Raw genomic sequence first — 24863 nt, forward strand, 5'->3', positions numbered from 1 at the left:
CGAGTAGAACGTTGCAATGCAGAATGAATCTGAATCATAGCTTCACTGAAGTGAAATCAAAGTGTAACGTAAAATAATCAGACGTATATTGTAATTTTTTTATTACACGTAATTAACTATTTGATGCAGTTCAGTTCGTTTACCAACTCTCTAAAACGCATTTTCTACATAAGTGACCTTATTAGCCTAAGACCTAAAAGTAAAGTGTTCTTAGTTACATTTCTTTACCTTAGAAACAAAAATGTTTTTGTATTCTCTATAAAAACGTTGTCATACGTATTACCTCAACTGTAAGTAATATAACAATTTCCAATCGTGTGAAAGGCGGACTATTTCTATTGATTCAAAGAATCAGGCGGAGCAATACAGATGTTAAACTAAATTATAGTTCCAATAGTGGGCGTGGCTTGCAGGGAGCGGGATAATGCAGGCAATGTTAAGGCGGCGGAGGGATTCCAGACCTTTTTTTCGTTGTTTGCGGCCTGTTCACATGCGACACGGTTTAGTGTATCTGGCGGTGGTGAGAGATTTCTGAATTATCTGAGCGGCTTGCGGTACTGTAACCGGCGGACACCGCCTCGGTAAGTTTGTTTAAATGTGTGAGCATAAAAAGCTGTGCGTTATATTTGTTTTATTTAGGTTAAACCCAAAGCTTTGCGTTTTATGGAAGGTCTTCGTTACAATGAGCTATTTAGGCCTCTGGGCCGTGAAGCAACAAACACGTTTTGTGTTTGCTTGTCTGCATTAGGCATTTGCACGATGAATGAAAAGGAAGTTTGTGACGACAATCAGAGAATACTGCGAACCACGCGGCCTGTTCTCTGTAGCTTATTTTTATTAGGGCATGTAGGTGTGTGAAAGAGGTGGCTGCTATACACGGGGAAATCAATAGGGCAAATATTAAAACATAGCTGGCTATGTGGATTGCTTAAGTATCCACCATATAAAAGCGGAGTTCAATGTTGTAAGGCCCGTGTATTGCCAGCCATGAATTGACTGCGTTGTACCTATTACATTTAATAGAAGCCGTATTTGGCAACTACTGAATTTCGAATTTACAGATGACTAAAATACAAAATGTATATTCATAAACTACCTGTATTAAATATACTCCAGAAGTGGTATAAAACACACACACATATATATTAAAGGGCTATTATAATGGAAAACTACCTTTCCTAATTTGCCAGATCATGTGCTTTTAACCCCAGTGACCCTGCAATTGTGTTTGCTGTATTGGTCCCTTTTATCTGTAAAATGAATGTATCTTGAAAATTGTTGCTTTTTGCGAGAATTGGAAGTGTGTACTCTAGGCTAGTTATGGCTAACTTTATAATGCTTCCGGACATAAGATGCATATTTTAAATGCCTTATTGGCTGCATATAAATTTATGTCTATTAAATATTTCCTAGAAAAATCCAGAGGCACAGGTATAGATTTTAGGTATGCTTGCAGGGTACTTGGTGTCAGACGTCTTTCCTTCCATATGTTTTTAGTTATGGTAACCACAAAGAACACATTTTTAGTTACATTTTCCCTGGTTCTCAATAACAATGGCACACTTATTTCTTATCTGGGGGGACAAAAACTAGCGCAGAGGGCCACATGTATAACCAGTGGTCTGCCAGTTAGCCACGGATTCTCTAGACAGAAGTTCAAACTTGCTGCATTCTACAGTGATTGTTTGATCACTCATTTATAGCTGTCCTAATTCGACCTAATCAAAATATAAGGTTTTAAAGGGTCATGTTCCTGTACTGCAAAATCTTGCTAAGTTTGGTAACAAAATTACTGTTACTTTGTTTTTAAAACATTTATTTTGTAGGTGGTAGGTCACTTTAAACTCAAGATACATTTCATTCTAAAAGTTATGTTCAGAATAGCAGCATGACTCTTACCATTTTAAATATTACTAGCACTAACTAGTGTAGGATTTTTAAATTTTTCAACAAGTGATACAAAGAGAGCAAAGCACACTTGAAAATAGAAGTCAATTTAAGTGTTTTAACATTACATGCTGTATCTGAATCATGCAAGTTTAATTTTGTCTTTCCTATCCATAAAAAAAAACATGAAAAAATAAATATTGTGATTTTGGCCATGAAATGTTGCGATTTTAATGGCAATTTTTTAAAAAAATAACGGTTAAGCATACATTTTTCATTAAAAATGCATTAAGCTGTACAGAATCTGACCTGCAAGTCATATGTTTATATAGATGTATGTATGTGTGAGATATATTTGCATGCCCTATCTGAATCATGAGTTTAATTTTGGCTTGACTCGCCCTTTAAAGGGTCACTGAACCCAAATTTTTTTCTTTTGTAATTCAGATAGAACATGCAATTTTAAGCAACTTTCCAATTGACTCCTATTATCAAATTGTCTTCATTCTCTTGGTATCTTTGTTTTAAATGCAAGTTTAGATGCCGGCCCATTTTTGGTGAACAAACTGGGTTGTTCTTGCTGATTGGTGGATAAATTCACCCACCAATAAACAAGTGCTTTCCATGGTTCTGAACAAGTACCAATACTTTTATAAAAATACTTGCCGATACCAATTACCGATACTTTTTTAATGTCATGTGACAGTGTCCCAAGCACAATACAGACTAATGATTTAAAGGGACAGTCAACATCAGAATTTGTTGTTTAAAAATATAGATAATCCCTTTATTACCCATTCCCCAGTTTTGCATAACCAACACGGTTATATTAATACAGTTTTTACTTCTGTGACTAACTGGTATCTAAGCATCTTCTGACCGCCCCTAATCACATGACTTTTAGTTATTATCTATTGACTTGCATTTTAGCCAATTAGTGCAGTGTCTGCCACTAGCCACGGGCGTGATTACAATATTATCTATATGGCTGACATGAACTAGGTAGGTCTCCCCTGCTGTGAAAAGCTAATAAAAAAGAGGCGGCCTTCAAGGGCTTAAAAATTATGAGCCTTCCTAGGTTTGCTTTCAACTAGAATACCAAAAGAACAAAGCAAAATTGTTGATAAAAGTAAATTGGAAAGTTGTTTAAAATTACATGCCCTATTTGAAAAATGAAAGTTTTTTTTGGACTTGACTGTCCCTTTAAGATAGCTTCTTTATAATTATGAAGAACTGAAACTCAAAAGATATTATGAAATAATAAAACAGTTTTATTTGCTTGTTGTCACAAAGTTCTAAAAACTTGAAGAAATTTCACAGAACGCGTTTATAAATAAAAATATTACATTCAAATATATTCATAACAACAATAAATAACAAATGTAATATCACAACCAACCAAAAATGCAATGCAGTAAAAAATATACCAGTGCACTGTTTAAACATGGGGAACAACACTATGAGCTAGCTTACATTTGACTGGTAAGCTTTACCAATGCTCATTGCATGTGCAACTCTATTAAAGTCTATTGAGTTGGAAATGTGAACAGAGCATTGGTAAAGCTTATATATCAAATGCAATCTAAATCTAGTCCTACTATTGTAAGATGTGTGTTCATAGGATTTAACTTAATTTTTTCTATGAACACTCTTCCTGCAATTATATAAGCTTAGGATGTTCCTTAGAGTACAGTATGTTTTGAGCATAATTGTGCAAGAGAAGAACTAGCAGTATAGCAGGAAATATAGCAATTATAATAAAAACAAGTTCTTTTTAAGGAACAGAAGCATCTCTGTATGTTCAGCTATACGTCTGTTTCTGCTATCAGTAATGTTGTTTGCTATTGTTTGTTTGCATGGGGCAGAAATATCATTTTGGGCCATTTTAGCCAGAGCTTGAAATCTCAGTTTATTAAAGGGACAGTCTAGGCCAAAATAAACTTTCATGATTCAGATAGAGCATGTAATTTTAAACAATTTTCCAATTTACTTTTATCACCAATTTTGCTTTGTTCTCTTGGTGTTCTTAGTTGAAAGCTTTACCTAGGAGGTTCATATGCTAATTTCTTAGACCTTGAAGCCCACCTCTTTCAGATTGCATTTTAACAGTTTTTCACCACTAGAGGGTTAGTTCACATATTTCATATAGATAACACTGTGCTCGTGCGCGTGAAGTAATCTGGGAGCAGGCACTGATTGGCTAGACTGCAAGTCTGTCAAAAGAACTGAAAAAAGGGGCAGTTTGCAGAGGCTTAGATACAAAATAATCACAGAGGTTAAAAGTATATTATTATAACTGTGTTGGTTATGCAAAACTGGGAAATGGGTAATAAAAGGATTATCTATCTTTTAAAATAACAATTCTGGTGTAGACTGTCCCTTTAACTACCCAGTACTTCAGGGGTTTGTCTGAACAAGGTACAGTGATCTCTTACAATAATACAATACAACAGCAATTTGTATTGGAAGAACAGAAGTGAACCACTACAGCTTAAAATGAAATGGGAACATACAGTTTGAGTATGGGTAGGAAGTGCAGGTATCGGTTTGTGCATTTGCATGAGTACAAGTACTCATGCAAATACTTGGTATCGGCACCGATACCTATGCTAGTATCGGTATTGGTGCAACCCTAATTAGATGCTATCTTTTTCAAATAAAGAAAGCAAGAGAACGAAGAAAAATTGATGCTAGGTGTAAATTAGAAAGTTGCTTAAAATTGCATGCTTTAGCTGAATTACGAAAGAAAAAAATTGGGTTCAGTGTCCCTTTAACTATGACCCTTGGTGAAGCATACTGGTAATTGTAGTTCTGAGGTGCAGTCTAAAGGGAGAGGGTCAGTCTGTCTGCAGAATTGAACAGGGTAGTATGGCCATAGCTAAGGGCTTCTTAAACCAGGCACTTTTTTTGTTTTTATATAAATTTGCCATGGGTGCCCAGGTGCCTGGAAAATTAGAGTTTTAGTTTACCTCCCTTATAAAGCTTTTTTGATAACGGTGAGTGCTTACCCATGTATAGCTGGAGCATAAAGGGACATTAACATTTTTGTTGCTGCTAAGAGAGCAGTTTAAAATGTCCTTGTATTATCTTCATTATCTTTAAAATCAAAATAAACATTTGAACAATGCTAGCCATAAGGATGTATTCATAGCTAGGATTACCCTGAAAATAACATGTAAATGGACGACCACTTTATTATATTGCTTACAGTGTGGTAGGCAGAATTCACTTATTTGTAGACGGCATGAAGTATAAAATACTTTGTGCTTAAAGGGACAGTCTACACCAGAATTGTTATTGATTTAAAAGATAGATAATCCCTTTATTATCCATTTCCCAGTTTTGCATAACCAACACAGTTATAATAATTTACTTTTAACCTCTGTGATTATCTTGTATCTAAGCCTCTGCAAACTGCCTTTTTTTTAGTTCTTTTGACAGACTTGCAGTCTAGCCAATCAGTGCCTGTTCACAGATAACTTCTCGTGCACGAGCACAGTGTTATCTATATGAAATACGTGACCTAACACCCTCTAGTGGTGAAAAACTGTTAAAATGCAATCTGAAAGAGGTGGGCTTCAAGGTCTAAGAAATTAGCATATGAATCTCCTAGGTTAAGCTTTCAACTAAGAATACCAAGAGAACAAAGCAAAATTGGTGATAAAAGTAAATTGGAAAATTGTTTAAAATTACATGCTCTATCTGAATCATGAAAGTTTATTTTGGCCTAGACTGTCCCTTTAAAGTTCCTTTATTTGTCTGAAGGCTTCGCTGAGCACCTCAGGCCGCCCGCAGCAGAATGCTATTTTTCATTGAGGTGAAATTTCCACCTCTTAGCCAATAGCCGTGTGGGCCAGTTGGCATTATGCCGGATAACTAGCACACATATTGACTAAGATCACCTCATTGCAAAATAATGTTCTGCCTGAGGCGCTCATTGCGGCGTATGCTGCAGACAAAGGAACTTTGAGCATGAAGTATTTTATACTTTATGACTGAAAGTCCCCTTTATTTGTTGCACTGGTAAATTCTAGTGTTTGAAAAAATGCTAGGATTTACTATCACTTTAAATTGATTAGAATAGCTGCTATGACGTGTGTGTTTTTTTTTTTTTCTCAAAATATGTTTCGGTATTCTGCTAAGTTTAATGTTACATTTTGAAACAAAACTTTTTCTCTTCTCCCCCCCCATCTCTAACAAGTGGTTCGAAATGACGCAGTTTCTGCCACCAAACTTGCTGGCATTATTTGCCCCAAGAGATCCTGTCCCTTACCTTCCACCTTTGGAGAAATTGCCACATGAAAAACACCACAACCAACCATACTGTGGAATTGCTCCTTATATTCGTGAATTTGAGGTGAGGAATTTATTTTGTGAATAAATTTGCTAAAGTATTCATGTATTCGTAACAGAATTTTACATGATTGTATTATGTTTGTTTCACATATGTAGGACCCTCGAGATGCACCACCTCCAACTAGAGCGGAGACACGTGAGGAGCGATTGGAAAGGAAGGTAATTGTCTCTAAATATTGTGTGAATAAAACTAAATGTCAGATCAGATAAGGGAACAGAACTATCGTACAGTTATACTTATTTTCTTAAATTTTTTTATTGATTCTATTCCCCCCCCCCCCCCCCCCCCCTTCAATACGTTCATGATTTATGCAGCTGTACAAAGACCTAAATAACATCTGTCTGGGCTTTAATTATAATGCCAGTGAGTTGCTCCTTTTATATCCCTAACTACATAAGAGATGGATAACCTTTTTTGTTTTATTCGAACAGGTTTTTAAGAGGAGTGCTTTGTCTTGTGTTTTATCTACTTTTTTTATATATCTTTTCAGAGAAGGGAAAAGATTGAACGGAGACAACAAGATGTTGAAAATGAACTAAAAATATGTAAGTTTGGCTTATAGAGAACATTGTTTTTACCTATATGTGACATTGAATGAACTAGTATTAAGGTTTTATCTATTAATGCTTTTATATTTCGTATAAAAACTCAGTCTGGTTACTGACAAGGCCATAAGGCAGCTTGACAAACCCAGGTGCCAATAAGCCACTTGCCTCTCTCCCATTTTGTAATGTGTAGCATCAAAGATGTGAAGATATGGTACTAAAAAATACATTTCAAAAGGATGAGGGGTATACACGTTAATTTTTGCATCTAGTAATTGAATTCAAATTAAAGTGATTTTGTAAACTTTAACAAATTAAAGGCCAGTATTAAATAATACTCTTAAAAACCGGTTAACTTTAATTCATTAAAGTTTACAATGATGCTTATTTTTTAAAATACTTACCTTTGCGTTATGGTTAACATAAAGCCGATACTCCGCCTGCACCTGCTGCTTTCTTTAGCAGATCAATGACAAACATGGCTTCCTCCAATTGTTGCATTGCCCCATTTGGGGTCTAGCTTGAGAGGCAACTCAATGATTGGAGGAAGCCAGATTAGTAATTGAGCTGCTGACGAAAGCAGCAGATGCGGGCGAGGATTGGCATTATGCTTACCATAACGCAAAGGTATTTTAAAAAATATGAATCATTGTAAACATTGATGAATTTAAGGGCCCCTGTTTTTAAGAATTATTTAATACTGACCTTTAAAAGGGCAGTCTAGTCCAGACATCTTTAATCTTGGCCGTCCAGAGGTTTTGGAACTACATTTCCCATGTTGCTCAGCCAGCATATCAGCTGGTTGAGCATCGTGGCAAATGTAGTTCCAAAACCTCTGGAGGGCCAAGTTTGAGGATGTCTGGTCTAGTCCAAAATAAACTTTCATGATATGGCATGTCATTTTAAACAACTTTCCAATTTACTTTTATCACCAATTTTGCTTTGTTCTCTTGGTATTCTTAGGTTAAAGCTAAATCTAGTAGGTTCATATGCTAATTTCTTAGAATTTGAAGGCCCCTATTACCTGAATGGATTTTGACAGGTTTTCACCTCTAGAGGGTGTTAGTTCATGTGTCATATAGATAACACTGCTTATGCACGGGGAGTTACCTAGGAGTCAGCACTGATTGACTAAAATGCAAGTCTGTCAAAAGAACTGAAATAAGGGTGCAGTTTGCAAAGATTTAGATACACGATGATATCAGAGGTAAAAAGTGTATTAATATAAATGTTGGTTATGCAAACCTAGGAAATGGGTAAAAAGGATTATATTTTAAAACAATAAAAAGTCTGGTGTAGACTGTCCCTTTAATTTGTTAGTTTACAATCACTTAAATACTGCTATGTGGTAAATATGAGCCTTATTCCCTTTATTTTAAATCATATTCTATATTCTGTGTCAAACTGACAGCGAAAAGAGGTCTCTGTTTATACTGCTGCTGTGTGACACAAGTCACTGAATGCTCCATTGCTTGTTCCTTCATATCTCACAGGCAGGATATAAATGTTACACAAAATAGTGATGCAGGAAGTAATTGGCTTAAGAATTTAGTTAAAGGGATACTAACCCAATTTTTTTTTCCATTCAGATAGAGCATGCAATTTTAAACAACTTTCTAATTTACTCCTATCAATTTTTCTTCCCTCTCTTGCTATCTTTATTTAAAAAGCAGGAATTTAAAGCTTAGGAGCTAGCCCATTTTATGTTCATCACTGGATAGCGCTTGCATATTGGTGGCTACATTTAGCAAACTAATAAGCAAGCATAACCCAGTTTCTGAACCAAACATGGGCCTACTGTTTAGCTTTACATTCCTGCTTTTTAAATAAAGATAGCAAGAGAATGAAGAAAAGTTATACTAGGAGTAAATTAGAAAGTTGCTAATGTGGGTTTAAAGTCATTTTGTTCCTCTTCTTTCAAGGGGCAACACTTGGTACTTTGACAGGTGTTTGATCGATCTAGGGACTTTGGCACCTGGGATTTTCGAGATGTATATCTTCATATAGCAGTTTATACACCTCTGCACACACTATTCATATGGGTATAGCATATATTCTCTTTAGTTAGTAATATGTAAAACTTATATTTTTTCTTTCTTTTTTGTCTTAGGGGATCCTCATAATGATCCGAATGCACTAGGAGATGCTTTCAAAACTCTTTTTGTTGCCAGGGTGGTATGTGATTGTTTTATTTATATATATATATAATATTATTTTTTCTTGTAGTATAAAACATTGGTATGCTGCTACAGTAGTTTTATACACATCATTTTGAGATCTTCAGAATCAAAGCCTACACTTAACATGCTTTTAGAAGTCTACTGTAGCAATTTCCACTATTAGTCATTTATTGCTCTGTGCCCACCTCCTGAGGTGGGAAGGCAAAAGGTAGCTTAGTGGGGCTTGAGTAACTACGTATGTAAAGTAGGGTTTATGAGTGTGACTAAAGTAAAGTACATTTGTGTTTGTAATTAGTATACGTTGTTCTTGTGTTTTACTACCCCACGGTAAATATTCTTTACATAAAGTTGTTTTTTTTTTTTTGTTTGTGTGTCTCTAATGGCAGAGAGAGTCCATGAAATCCATTCAAAAACTATAGGAAATACTTCACCTGGCCACCAGGAGGAGTCAAACTCCCCAAACGAAGCATTCAATATCCCTCCCACTTTATTTAACCACCCAGTAGTTCTTTGCCTTGTTTCATGGAGGGTGGCAGAGTGAGGTGCTCTGCTAAATTCTGATTTTATTGTCCTCAATGGGTTGTTTCCTGCAAGTGAGCTGTTGTAAGCCGTGTAATTCTCTTAGTAGTGTTTTGGTGTATGTTACCTACTGGATGTCGCAGGGAAGTTCCCATGCCTCCTTCCAGTGTACCTGAGCTAGTTTCCCTTCAAGTCAAACAGTGTTATACGGATTTCCCTTTGTGTTTCAGGAAACCAGCCTGTATTGAGAGGACTATCAACTGGGTAAGATCTGGTAACCCTTCATTCCCTTCTCATGACTTGTTGTCTAAGAGTAGGGGACAGTAAACATGCTGCTATATGTGTACTCAAACTCTCAGAATAGAAAGGGGTACCTATAATTATTCTTAAAGTGAATGTAAATTTTGATGTTAAAGTGTCCTGGTTTTTAAAAATTCGATTAAAACGGGCATTTTAGTTAATAAATTTACATTTCACTCGTGTTGTGAAAAAATACTTAGCTTTTAAACTCGACAGCCGCTCCAGCTTCCTCCGCCCGTCGCAAAGCCTCTTCCTGTGTCTAAAATGAGGAATCCGGCTTCCTCCAATCATGATTCCCCCCGGGGGGGGGGGGGCGTGATTGGAGAATGACCGGGGGAAGCTAAAAGGTAAATATTTTTTCACAACACAAGTGAAATGTAAATTTTGATGAATTAAAGTGCCCCTGTTTTTATTAGAATTTTTAAAAACGGCATTTTAGCATCAAAATTTACATTAACTTTAACTAGAAATGAGGGACAGTGTCTCTCATTTTATACCGTTAGCTAAAAGAACTATGGTAGAGGTTGTCGGCACTATGTGAGATATAGAGCACTTGGGAATCGGCACACCGGGCCCTTTTGATTGAAATGGTCACTTTGACCCAGTGATCATATTCCAGTCGGGTAAATGCAGCAAGTGCTAGATTGGCGCTTATTTGACAGTACATATATGCTTTCTGGAGACACCTACACATGTTAAGTGTGCAATGAGTTAGACACCATTTTCTCTAGGTTCTCTGACAGTATGCTGTTGCTAGATAGCGGAAGTTTGTGCTGATGTTGCAGGCCTGTTTTCATTCTTTTTCCCCATCTATCTTTTTCTCGTGTGTCCAGCGTGACACTCTACTCTTTCACCGGATCAGCAGCGTTGAGCACTTCTCAGGAGGTTTTGAGGCATCTCAAACAAAGTATTTGTTTAAGGGCTACTGTTAAGTTTTAAATAACTTCCGTTATACTATATTGGTATGATGAAGGACTCCACCTCTGATCTTAGTAAATGTATGCTCTGCAAATTGAAGTGTGCCATTTGTGTGGCTCATGCCTTAGTTCTGTTTCACAGTCTCATTCAGGAGGTCCTGGTACCCAGACACCTGCGATATCCCCGCCAGCTATTCCTGGCTGTTAAAGAGAAGACTGAAGGAAAGTTATTTGGTCAAGGCCTGTATTCTATCATTTCTACGGTCACTGGTGGTAAGCAGGCTTTTCTGCCCCAGGACAAGACCTAAATCTAAGAGACATCCTATGGGACACAAGACACAGAGGAGCACTTCTACATCTAAATCTGAAACACCCAGGAGTACATGGAAGCCTAACCTTAGCTGGTGCAAGAAAAAACAACCTAAGAAATCGACCCCTCTTATAACAAGGCAGCATGGAGGGTTGGCCCCTAACCTGGGTGTCTGCTCAGGTCAAGTAGTGGCAGGATATCTCAGTTTTTATGAAGTTAGTGCTCAGTCTGTCAAAGACCCCTTGCGTTCTGGGCATTATATCTCATGGTTACAAAATAGGTTTCCGATCTTGCCCTCCAAAGGGCAGGTTTCTACTTTCAAGGCTTTTCGGAGAAACCGGAAAAAAGAACAGCTTTTCTATGCTGTATGGACAATCTAACCATGGGAGTTATTGTCCCAGTACCCCAAGTAGAGATGGGAAAGAGATTCTATTTATCGTTACCAAAATGGAGGGAACCTTTTGTTTAATTTTTAGTAATGATCTGTTGGTCGCACTCAGACTTAATTGCTTTGCACTTAAATACAAAGTATCCTGTAGTTATAGTTCAGATTTAAGTAATACTCCAAACAATGTAACAATGTTAAGTGCTAACTTGCTTGTGTATAGAAAACTCTAATCCACTTATGAATAGAGAACATAAAACCACTGACTTGAAGTGTAAATAGTGTAGACGGTTAAATACTTCATCAATCGGTATCTTTGTATATTCAAAAGATTACCTTATGTCCGTTGTATGTCAAGGAGCAAAGGCTCCTTGTAGTCGGAAATAGAGACACTCCTCAGTCTCTTGAAAAGGAAGCTTGGATACTGACGGAAAGATCCGCTACAAGGAAAGCGCAAACAGCCGCAATAGTTGCAAATAAAAGCCGACTTTATTGAAAGTCTAAGTGAAGCCCAGGTACATACAAGCTCGGGAGGGAGCACAAAGAATGAAACGTCCGCGTTTCCTGCCCGGAGGCACTTCGTCAGGAAACGCGTCGGACGTTTCATTCTTTGTGCTCCCTCCCGAGCTTGTATGTACCTGGGCTTCACTTAGACTTTCAATAAAGTCGGCTTTTATTTGCAACTATTGCGGCTGTTTGTGCTTTCCTTGTAGCAGATCTTTCAGTCAGTATCCATGTTTCATTTTTAGACCTGAAGTGCCTCAACCAATTCCTAAGGGTACCTTCCTTCAAAATAGATACAATCTGGGTCCATTCTTCCTCTTGTGCAGGGGGCTCAATTCATGACCACCATAGAGCTGAAGGATGCATGCCTTCACATTTCAATCCACAGAGACAATCACCAGTACCTAAGTTTTGTTTTCCTGGACAAGCATTACCCGTTCATAGCTCTCTTGTTTTGGTTTAGCCACGACTCCTAAGAGCTTTAAAAAAAAGTTCTAGGTGCCCTTCTTGCCGTAGTCATACAGGGGATTGCTGTGGCTGCATATTTGGAATACATCTTGGTTCCGGCACCCTCTTTACATTTAGCAGCATCTCACACAGAGGTTACTATGGTATCTTTGAGCGCATGGCTGGAAATTAAATCTGGAAAAAAGCTCTCCCCCAGCATGAGTGAACTTTGGGGAACATAATAGATTCTGTCAGCATGCGTATATCTCACAGATCAATGTAGGGAGAAGCTTGAGGCTGCCGACAATCCACTCCTCGGCCTTCGGTGGGTCAATGCTTGGAGGTGGTGGGTCTTATGGTGGTAGATTTGGACCCTATTCCTTTTTGCTCGTTTTCATCTGAGACCTCTACAGTTATGTATGCTTAACCAATGGAATGGGAATCACTTAGACCTGTCTCAAGAAATCTTTGGATCCAGAGATCAGAGTCCCTTTCTTGGTGGCTGTCTCAGGAACCCATTCTCCAGGGCATGTGTTTCCTGTGTCCATACTGGGAGATCTTAACAGATGCAAGTTTGCAGGCTGGGGCGCTGTTTGGGTTTCTGAGAGCCCATTGTACCTGGCGCCCAGTGGAAGCGACCCTTCCTATCAACATATTGGAAATGAAGGTTATCTTCAAAGCAACATTACAGCATATGTTATTTGCTTAAACAAACATCCATGTTTGTTAACTAATTTGGCTAAACAAAATATATATATTTTAAGAAACTTAGACTGTCAGCCCAGCCTACACTTGAAAAACTTAAATACTGTCCTCTGTAGCTCACTCGTCATCTTCAGCTTCTTCTTTGTTCATAATCTGTAAAAGAAAAACAAGCTTTCCTGCTTTATCGGGTCCCAAACGATTTCTCAATTTAGAATGAATGAGTCCAAAGGAAGAGAATATTCTTTCAACGCCTGCAGAAGAAGCTACTGCTGTTAAAAGTGAAATCATTACTTGAACAGTCTCTAAATCCAAGTGCTTAATTGACTTCCTCCAGTTCACTGGTGTGACTTTCTTTAAAATATCTTCAGCAAACCTATAATTCTTGAATGGTTCCCCCTTATCTTTTGAAGTTTACTATAGTTGGCATTACAGGTGGACGATTGCTGGATACCCATGTCATAGCTAACTCCTCTTCCTCAGCACTTAAGTTTTGACCCTGATACTGGATATTGACAATATTTGCCAAAAAAATGAGCTGGAGACGGTGCTTGTCCCAAATCGGATTTAAATCCCAAAAAATCAGATTTAAATAAAAAAAAATCTTTTTTAAATAAAAAAAATAAATCATTGATTTTTATCCACCCTGTCTTTTTTGTTCTTAAAGGGACAGTATACTATAAAATTGTTTTCCCTTAATGTGTTTCCAATTACTTTTTTTTACCATCTGCTGAGTATAAGATGTATGAGATTTGCTTTTTAAGCTTTATTTGTGTATATCAAATAATACTAAAATGGGTTGAGCTTGTAGATATAATCAGATCTCATTACATTGTGTTCATATACATGCTTCTTTATCTTAGATCTGTCCGTAAACTATTAACCAATACTTGGAGAGAGCAATGGAAAATCAAAATTGTAATACTTTTATCTCTTCTATACCCCACTGGGAGTTTTATTTCTTCTGCTGGCTGTGTTTGCACAACTTGGCCTTTACGGCCAGAAACTTCCAGGATAGGTGGGGATACCACAGGCTAAATAAACTATTTCAAATGCCAATATAAGGTTAATGGAAATACTTGTAAACAATTTAGTACACTCCAGCAGTGGATCATTGGGATCGAATTAAAGGGGAGACCTTTTTTGAGTAAATTGTTCCTTTAAGACTGAAGCTATTTCTCTGTAATTGTAAATTTTATTTTTTCAAGACTACATCGAGGTAAATCTGAATTTGTTTCACCATTCTGTAAGCCCTTTTTTAAATTTTGCGTTAATCTATTTAATTTTAGAACTATGATACAACCGAATCCAAGCTGCGACGAGAATTTGAAGTCTATGGACCTATTAAACGGGTATGTATGAAATGGAGGCACCTACTGATCTAAATATTGTGCAAATGTTTAGTTGTCCATGTTTTGTATAGGCTATTGCACCCGTTTTTAAAAGTTATTTTTATTCTTTAGGTAGAAAAGTATGGTAAATTGTTGAATAGAGAAGACTTGCTTTATCCATGTATAGAGCCGAAGAATTTGTAACTTATCATGTTTTCTCTGTTTTTGATAAGATTCATATGGTATATAACAAGAGGACAGGAAAACCCCGTGGATATTCCTTCATTGAATATGAGCATGAAAGGGACATGCACTGTAAGTTAACTTTATTTATTCTTCAACTAAAGCATTTTTTTCAACATTTTATATAAATAAATGTGGGATAAAGTTCATTTTAACTGCTATTGTATCCAGAAGGTAAGTACTTAAGCATTCATGTGGGTACCCGAATTCCTTTAATCCTTCAGTTGCACTCAACACCTTATACTTTTTAATGAAAATGGTAAAGGTTTGAAAGCTGAGACTGAATACAAAAATTTAATTACATTAGGTAAAAATGTACTCCTTTTTTATGTCCTTAATCTGGTAGAATACAGTCACTTAGCTGTACAAAAGTATAGGTTTTTATTAGTGGTAGAATACACTCTTAATCATGCTAGCTTGTAAATACATTTTCACAAAGTACATAAAATTAAAATTGTTAAAGGCTCATTCTAGCATAAAAAGTAAATGCTCCCTTGTCCCTCAGGATACAGACATATATGCTTTCTGTTTTATGTAAAGGCACGGGTTAGCATAGACAAAACAGTATTTTTTTTTTTTTTTTTTTATAGGGACATTAATAGTCATTATTAAATATGCATTGAATGTATCCGTGCTTAGTGGTGTATATGTGATCTGCATGCAAAACATATAGAATATATATTAAACAAATTTTGGTCACTAAATGTGTATTGACTTGCAGTCCACGGTTCTCGTGTTCTTTGCTGTCAATTAGGGACATATTTAAGATCTCTTATGCTGATCAAGCAGCCACTTTACAGTGGTGATGTAAGGGTGAATGCTATGGATTTTGCAGGGTGTTTGCTTCTGGGAGTAGTGTAAAGTCTATTTTCATTATTAGGTTACGGAAAGGGGTTTTACCATAATGAAGTAATTTATTGGCGGTTACATTTTTATATAAAAACTTTCAGTAGTGTTGGTAAATGAGATGTATACTATACTGATCTGAGCAGTTGCTATGTAGAATGTTAAGGGTTCTGAAGTGTGCCTCTCTGTGAGCTGTGAAATATCATTTTCAGAGTTGGGCATTTTAGTTCCGAATGCAAAAATCGGCTCTTAGTTTTAACAAATTAAATATCCGAATGAATACACCAAAATTGTTTTAAGAAAACATGAAACTTATCAGTATTTTCTTTTAAATTAGCTTTTAAGGCGTTCAATACCTTTTAGCATGCTTCAGAGCCTAGCTAACCCGCTCCTCTTCTTCACAGAGCCCCAGCCATGTTAATAGGAGGCTTGGTGCACATTGTCCTAGGGCCTCCACTAAAGGAAAAGGTCCTTTAGCGCAAGCCCTGGGAGTCGCCATGCTAAGCCTCCTGTTAACTCAGCTGGGTCTCTGTGAAGAAGAGGAGCGGGTTAGAGTGGCTTTCCAGCGTGCTTACGAAGTATAAGCTACAGGTGAACTTTTTCACCTGTAGCTTAGAAACATTTTAGTATCCGTTTAGTTTAAAACTGAAGTGAAGGTAAACTTTGATGAATGAAAGCCCGGTTTTTAAAAATACTATTAAAAACAGGGGCACTTTTATTCATCCAAGTTTACAAAGTAGCCATTTGATTAAAAACGTACCTTCTCTTCACAGCCGGAGCAGCTTCCCCTGCCCGGAGATCCTTTCTTCACACGTCAGCAATGACTAATCCGGCTTCCTCCATGGCCTCAGGCAATGATTCCCCTGGGGGGGAAAGCCGTGATTGGAGGAAGCAGGATTAGTCATTGCTGACTTGTGAAGAGACGATCTGCAGGTGGGGGAAGCTGCTCCGGCTGTGTTTATAAACAAAATGGCTGCTTTCTAAACTTTGAATCAAAGTGCCCCTTTTTTTAATAGTATTTTTAAAAACCGAGCATTCATGAAAGTTTACCTTTACTTAAGTTTAAATAGTGCAGCAAATAATTTATATTGGTAAATAATTTCCCGAAATACTTGTTACGAAAGATTCGGACGAGTCAACGGACAGTGTATAGTAAAATTGTTTTTCCCTTAATGTGTTTACAAAAACTTGTTATACTAGCTACATAGTATAAAATGTATGAGAAATGGCTGGTTTTGTTCTTTGCACCCACAACCCATTAAATTAGGTTGAGCTTGAGATTGCTTTATTGTATCACTTTCTATACACCCACATGCTTCTTTATATTATATTTTTCTGTGTACCAAAGCCTAATACTTAGAACAGTTAACATTGTATTGCTTATCTCTTCTACCCTCCACAGGGAGTGTAATACTTATACAGGCTTTGTTTACACATCTTTTCTTCTAGCCTATACATAAGTATAGGAACTTTTCAGTAAAGGTACGGATACCACAGTCAAAACTATTTTATACACTCCAAGTAAAATGGATAATTGAGAACAAATTAAAGGGGTGCATCTTTAGGATAAACTGTCCCTTTTAATTTACAGGGAAAGACGTGACAAATATAATAAAGTTCAATACCTCTTTAAAAACTTAAAAAAAAAAATGGAGCATTTTTATTTTTATACTAGAATGTCCTTTAAAGCCGTATTCAAACTTGACCAACTCTAGCTTAGTTGAGGGTGTACATGTAGTTATGCTTTAGATTTAAAGGACATGAAACCCAACAATTTTAATTTGTGTTTCAGACATCACACAAATTAAAAAGTTTCCAATTATAAAATTTGTTTAATTTTCATGGTCCTTTGTTGAAGAGCATACCCGAGTAGGTAGTGTGCATGTGTCTAGCACTACAAGTCAGGAAACACTGCTGCCATCTAGTGTTTTTTCAAATGCATAACATTCTTCTAAGACTACTGCTATATAGTGTTGCAGACACGTGCATGCTTCTGAGCCTACCTACATGTTTTTTTTAACAAATATTTAGAGAACATAGTAAATTTGATAATAGAAGTAAATTGGAAACTTTTTTTTTTAAATCCCTTAATGACCAGCGACGTACCCTGTATGTTGCTAGCTAGTCTTTTAATGGGGTTTGCATTACTAATAGCATGGGCATGACCCGTGCTATTAGCAAGGTAATCCTTAATGGTCAACGATGTACATGGTACGTAGTGGTAGTTACGGGGTTAAGATTGTATGCTGTATCTGAATCATGACATTTTTGGGGGGGAATTCATGTCCCTTTTAAAGTTGTTCTTTTCCTGGCTGTTTTTTATTAGGTTCTAGTTTTCTCATGCAATGAACATTCTCAGATTTTGGGATTACTGTAATCCGGGTCCTGCTGGGGATGATTAGAGGATGGGCAACAATTTATTGCAGTTGTGAATGCCATGAGCTTTTTTTTATATATATATCTTTCCCCCCCCCCCCCCATATTAAAAACCCCATTATTTATTATATCCCAATTTAGTAATATACTAATCTTTTTGAAAGGCATGCTAAATGTAGGATATCTCATCCTCATGGGCTATCTATACCCTTTGTGCCTTAATATATTAAGCCCAAATTGTTTTCATGTTATGCTTGTGAGTATATTAATATATATCCATGTTTTAATGTAGTTTACTGTTGCCCATCTTTAAACTTAAAATGTATTTTTTTTAGAGAAAATAAAAATGATCTCTGTAAAATAGCATAATGCAAGTGGGGTGTATTAATTTTGTGTTCTTATTGTCACTGCAGCCACCATTGTGATGGCAATTGCCACTGCTGGCTTGCAGCTGATGCTAATGCTCCCCTTTACAACATCTCATTGTATGGTTGGTATAAGGGTTTGTATGATGGGTAAGAATTTGCAGCATTTACACACAACAAAACACAGGGAGATTAGTTTACAATAGCCCAAGTATATTGGACAGTGCCACAAGCATACCCTTTCATAAAATCCCTTTTGATATGTCTGAAAAAATTCCACAAGCCTTTAACTTTTTTAATTTTCATTCCTCTAAAAATGTGGTACATACCCTATATTTTGGGATAAACTGGCCAGCTTTTTGCATATGTAATTTTCTTCAGATAAGTTAATAGAATGGTGGGATTTAGACTTTAATCACTCTTCTCATTAAAACATATTTAATCTCTAGAAACCAATTTATTGAATCAGACTTTAATGCACGACTTATAAATGATGCATTTAAATAGCAGTGTTTCCCATTCAGTAGAAAGTTAGACAATTATATTTTTGGACTTTTAATTGTAGCCTTGAGTCGTGCCTTTTTGTAGAGGTAGCATGCCATTTATAGTATTGATTTAGTAAAATGTGATTTATTAAATGACCTGTAGGTTAGCTGTCCCCCTAAGCTTTGTGGTCTTCATATCTATATTGAGTAGACAGGCCTTATATCATAGGTATCTTCCTTAATACTAGTCCAAGTGGTTGAATACAGGGGACACACAAAGTTTTACATATTACCAAATCAAGACATCAGCACTAATGCTAGGATAAGATGCTTCACATTTGGGTGGGAGGATTCAATATAGTGTTTTCATTAGGAAAACTTTATAGCTGTTTACATGAATGAATTACTTTAGTCTAATTTGCTTATACCAATTAGGAATTCAGTACAAGCTTAGTTTCCATGCTTATCACTTTTATTTTTTTTTAGTATTGTGCTTTTGCATATTGCTGTGCAAAACTAAAATACAAGATGTAGGAAGTTATTCAGGGAATTAAAGAACAGTGTCAACCAATTTCATCTTGGTATATCCCTTTTTGTTTATTAAATGCTTATAAGGTTGAAAGATGAAATCATAAACCCAAAACACCTTTTGAGGAAAGAAAATCTGTTAAACTGCATAAATGTGCTCTATTAAAATTAATGTTCTGCCCCTCATTAAATGTTTTCCAGTAGCGTAGCTTTAATAAGCATATTGTGTATAGACTGGGTTTTTTTGTTAACTCAATCTAAATATACAGATGCAATTAAATATTTTCCTAAATTTTAAAATTAAATTCCATTTTAAACTTCTGGGGCTCTTTAGCCTCAGAATAGTCTGCAAAGCAAGTTTGCAATATACTGGCTGTAGGAGAAAATGCTCTTTAGACTTTCCACACCCATACTTCTGATGCGTAAGCTTGCAGATCATGTGGAATGTGCACTTCATGCACAAGTCATCTTTTTATATCCATCTTGGTGTGTGTATATAAAATTTCTATTTTTCCCCCATTTAAAATTACACTGTAAATTGCACTATTGCTTTGCAAACAATTCCAGGGGTGCAATGCTTGCATGTTTGTTTTTTAAATCTACACTTGTTAGCATCATAACCTGGGAATTTACCTTTTGTACATGCCCCCAAATGGATCTTTGTAATTGAGCTTATTGAAACTAGTGTTAACAATTATGGCTGAAAAACTAAAATAAATAAAATAAAATAATAATAAAAATATATATATATATATATTTATTTTAAATCTTATAAGTAAATATTTTTAAATTTCTAGTTGCCCATGTCTAAGCTGCTTCTAATTCTAAAATGGAGGTAGCAGACTAGCAGACGCTAAAGCACAAAGGTGATAAGTACAGTGATAAGTAGTAGGGCCCAGGTAAGCCACCACAAGTGGAACATCTTTTCGCCTGCTCATTGGTATTTGAGGCTTCAATCAAATAGAGGTAATTAACGAAGCACCAGCCAACCGGCAATGGTAATTCTTGGCTTTCTAAAGGATGAAGCTGAAGACAGTACTTGGATGAAGTGGGGTAGGTGTGGAGAAATAGCTTGGTTTGGTTCGTGTTGTGTCAGATGGCCGTGGCTCAGTCAGCGTAAATGGTATATGGCATGACCACGTTGAGACTTAGAGATAAGCGGGTCCATTCTTCATTTGACTTTACAGTAAGTTCACTTTATGGCCTTAATAGTGACCAGCCACTCCCAGCCATTTAAAAGTACACCATTCTGTCTCCTCTTCCCTTTCCTTGCTTTTTAGTTATTAATTTTTCCTAATAAATATTCATCTCTGCCTTGCCTTGCTTTAGTTATGAATGTCAGAGACCCCCTTATTAAAGTGACAGTCTACACCTTAGTCATCTTAAAGTCTTTAGATTAAGCTGAAAATTATCCTCATGCAGACCTTTCTATATCATGCAGCAGTTAAAGTAAAAAAGTTATTTCTGCTCACTTTAAAATTACTGCAAACTCATGGCATCACCACTTGGGCTGCCTTAAAGGCTTTAGTTGTCACATAAGACTCACTAATTAGATATAACAGATTGTCAATGCATATATGCAGCCCAGATTGTGATGTCGTCAGTGGGTGGAGCTTGGCAGCCATTTCAAAGTGGCCAGAAACAATATTCATTCTAAAATAACTTTTTTTTACTGTTCCTGCTGCATAATATAGAAAGGGATGCAGGAGGATATTTTCAGTTTAATCTAAATTAAAACTTTAAAGAGACAGTCTACATTTAAATTGTTATTGTTTAAAAATATAATGCCTTTACTACCCATTCCCCCTCTTTGCACAGCCAACATTGTTAGATTAATATACTTTATAAAATTTAAACCTAATTTTCTGCCCTTTTCAATGGCTCTATTGACAGCCTCTTAATCACATGCTTTTGAATTTGCTTTTCACAATAGGAGACTGCTAGTTCATGTGGGCCATTTAGATAACAATGTGTTCATGCCTGAGAAGTTATTTAAGAGTTAGCGCAACACAGTACTAAATGCAATTCAATAGGTAAATACAAAGTCATGTGATCAGGGGGCCGTCAGAAGATGCTGGTTGGTTATGCAAAACTGGGGAATGGGTAATAAAGGGATTATCTAATAAAACAAAAATGCTATTGTAGACTGTCCCTTTAAGATGACTGTTGTAGACGCAACTTTAAGAATGTCATAACCATGAATTTAAATATTTGAATACTTATTTGACTTAAAGGGACAGTTTACATCTTAAGCAACTTAGTCTTAATTTAGATTAAAGGGATATGAAACCCACATTTTTTCTTTTATAATTCAGATAGAACAACTTTCTAATTTACTCCTAATTTACTTTTAGCCACCAATCAGTAAGTGCTACCCAGGTGCTGAACAAAAAATGGGCCGGCTCCTAAGCTTACATTCCTTTTCAAATAGATACAAAGAAAAATTAATAGGAGTAAATTAGAAAGTTACTTAAAATTGCATGCTCTATCTGAATCATGAAAGAGAAAATGTGTTTCATGTCCCTTTTTAATCTGCAAATAGCCTCCTGCACCCTTTTCTATATCATGCAGCAGTAACCGTAAAAAAGTTATTTTAAAAGTGATTGTTTCTTGTCACTTTGAAATGGCTGCCAAGCCCTGTCCACTGATGACTTCATAATCTGGGCTGCATCTATGCACACTGCTAAATACCATTGACAGTTTGTTAATAAAATTAGCGGGTCTTTTTGTAACTAGCGAAGCCTTTGAAGGGACATAATACTCATATGCTAAATCACTTGAAACTGATGTAGTATAACTGTAAAAAGCTGACGGGAAAATATCACCTGATCATCTCTATGTAAAAAAGGAAGATATCTTTTACTGTGATTTCACTTCACAACTCTCGATTTCATTGTAAACTTCCTTACACTGAATAGGGAAATAAGATGAGTGTGCACGAATGCTCGCTCCTTCCGCTGTCCCGGGACAGACATACTGATTTGCTGCTTAGAAGTCCTTTACTATGGGATGTGGCTACTGAGAAACTTTTGAGGTAAAATATCTTTCTTTTTTACAAAGAGATGTTCAGGTGATATTTTCTAGTCCGCTTTTTACAGCTATGCTGCATCACTTTCAAGTGTTTCAACATTTGGGTATTATGGCCCTTTAATGCAGCCCAGATAGTGATGTCGTCAGTGGGCAAAGCTTGGTAGCCATTTCAAATTGACCAGAAAAAAATATTCATTGTTAAAATAACTTTTTTTACTTCTGCATGATATAGAAATGGATGCAGGAGTGTATTTGCAGCTTAATCTAAAGTAGGACTTAAAGATGACTACGGTGTAGACTGTCCCTTTAAGCAAATGTTAGAATCCTTAATCATTCACTGCAAGATCTTCTAACTGAATTATTTGGTTTTAGCTTTGTGTGATGTCTCCTTCAGTGGTTTAATAGGGCCGTAGTTTACAACTTTTGCTGGATATTTTGCTGCATTTGCTGACCCTCTTAAATTAACACTTTTTGCAACACTATTTTTAGTAGATTCAGCTCTTCTAAAGATTATTGAGCCTTTCCTTTTTTCATATTTAATAGATATTTCCTTTTTATATACCAAAGATATCATACATCAAGTAAAATACTGTCCGTTAAAACAATTTTGCATGAACCCTTCACATTGGTAGTATTTGCAATAGGGCGGCAACAACTAATCGGTAAGATTGATCATAAAAATAGTTGTCAACAAATCTCATTATTAATTAGTCGGTTGCACGGCACCAGCTGCTTCACTACGAAGAACTCTTGCACATGTTGTGCAAAAAAAGTTTTTTGTTTTTTCTATTCAATTAATTGGCTGATTATTAATCTGATAGAAAATGAAAATAACAAATGCCATTTTTTGCACAATACCATATGCAGGATTTTGAGTGAAGCAGCTAGTGCTTTGCCACTGACTAATCACACGGCACCTAATCAATGAGATTCATTAACTTTTCATGATCAATCTCAGATTTTTTTTTTTTTTTTAATTGTTGCAGCCCTAATTTTGTATATAGTTTCATGTCATGAAGAGAACCTATATTTGTATTTTAAGTGATTTCAGAAGGCCTGGGACATCAGAGAGAGCACTTGGCAGTTAACTACTATTAAGTTTCAAGAACATTTTATATGTTTCTATGCCCAGTAATGTCTCATGGATTCACTGTTCCTGCAAGATATTATAGTACTGTAGATAAAATCTGGGTAATTAGGAAAGACTTTCACAAAACCTTTGTGAATGGCTTTTTTCTCCCCTATTGAAATATAAATGGTGGGTCGTTATGAGAGGTTAAATGGAGACTGTCACATGGCCACAAGCAGCAGTATGTGTTCATCAGCTCCTTCACTGCTTCGACTACGTTCTTTACAAAGCTATGTAAACGGTTGCAATGGATTTGATCATAGCAGTTGAGACAGGTAAGATAAAGTGTTTCTCAGCTGCAAGAAATACTCCAGACTTGCCATATCCAGTAAAAAAAAAAAAAAAAAAAAAAAGGAACTTTCAAGATTCAAACACCTTTATCTACGATATCGTCATGAAATTCGTTGAATTTGAGGCGTTAATTTGAAAGTTTTTGTAAGTAGTTTAAACAGGTAACTTTTTTTTATTTTTTTTATTTTAGTGGTGCCAATTAGTGCTTCTAGCTTTTCAAAGAGTATTTCTTGACAAAAGAAGTGTTATTTGGAAATGCTGTTTGATATTAGGATACACACCAAATACATACAGATTCACTAGAAACGCAATTTGCTTTAGTGTGTGTTTTTGTTTATTTTTTATTCTGCACAGTGAAAACCCTAAAATACTAATTTAAAGTTACCATGTGGGGAGGCAGAGCATGAAAACGTGCTTCACAGAAGCAAACGTTACTGGTCGTCATGGCTTACCTACCACTTGCTAGCTGTCAAAGTTCACTCACACATTTCATTAGTGAATATGGATATCTAATAACATTTTATGCAACACTGAATTCTTTAACCATTTTGTTTTTCTTTCAGCTGGGTAAATATTTACTTGGGGGTATTTGGAAATGGGGTGTTTTGGTAATGAGCTTCTGAAATGCTGGATGGTAGTGTTCACAGATGACTAGCAGTATCTTTAAATTTGCAGTTTACATTAATAACCACATGTCAGTATCCTTTAGTATAATGTAGCTTATAGATGTTTAATCAACAGCTTTGATTTCGGATCATGACTAATTTTCTAAACATGTGTGTTGGATTTCATTCCTTTTTTAAATATTTTATAAACCTGTTCAGTTACCTTATGTTCACTGCTGTCCAGTCAGTCACATTTAGAACATTTTTTTACATTGTTGTTAATATCGTAGGATGTATGTATGTTTTGCTGGGACATTCATGCTCGGTGTTGTGCAAATTATAATGTGCTTAATATGAAATGTGAAGATGAAGTACTCTTTTCTTTGGGTGGGGGGATAATTGCATGTAGTTTACCTAATGGTTGTCTTCTGCCCCTCTGGAAATAATGTTAACAGCGGCATACAAGCATGCAGATGGAAAGAAAATTGATGGAAGGCGTGTGTTGGTTGACGTTGAGAGAGGACGTACTGTTAAGGGTTGGCATCCGCGCAGACTTGGTAAGAACATTAACCATATGGCAG

At 36.2% G+C, this 24863-nt stretch overlaps 1 protein-coding gene across 1 annotated transcript in view; it reads left to right on the forward strand.

Annotated features, from left to right (window-relative positions):
* Positions 1-429: 429 nt before the first annotated feature.
* Positions 430-24863, forward strand: part of SNRNP70 (small nuclear ribonucleoprotein U1 subunit 70) — a 46205-nt gene continuing 21771 nt past the window's right edge. The window contains exons 1-8 of the mRNA XM_053690792.1: positions 430-581; positions 6089-6244; positions 6340-6402; positions 6735-6789; positions 8900-8964; positions 14343-14405; positions 14618-14699; positions 24738-24839. Coding sequence (XP_053546767.1) covers positions 6098-6244; positions 6340-6402; positions 6735-6789; positions 8900-8964; positions 14343-14405; positions 14618-14699; positions 24738-24839 — 577 coding nt within the window. The 5' untranslated portion in view covers positions 430-581; positions 6089-6097. The remainder of the gene's footprint in view (positions 582-6088; positions 6245-6339; positions 6403-6734; positions 6790-8899; positions 8965-14342; positions 14406-14617; positions 14700-24737; positions 24840-24863) is intronic.

The sequence above is a fragment of the Bombina bombina genome, chromosome 8, assembly GCF_027579735.1.
Source record: "Bombina bombina isolate aBomBom1 chromosome 8, aBomBom1.pri, whole genome shotgun sequence".
NCBI classification, from domain to species: domain Eukaryota; kingdom Metazoa; phylum Chordata; class Amphibia; order Anura; family Bombinatoridae; genus Bombina; species Bombina bombina.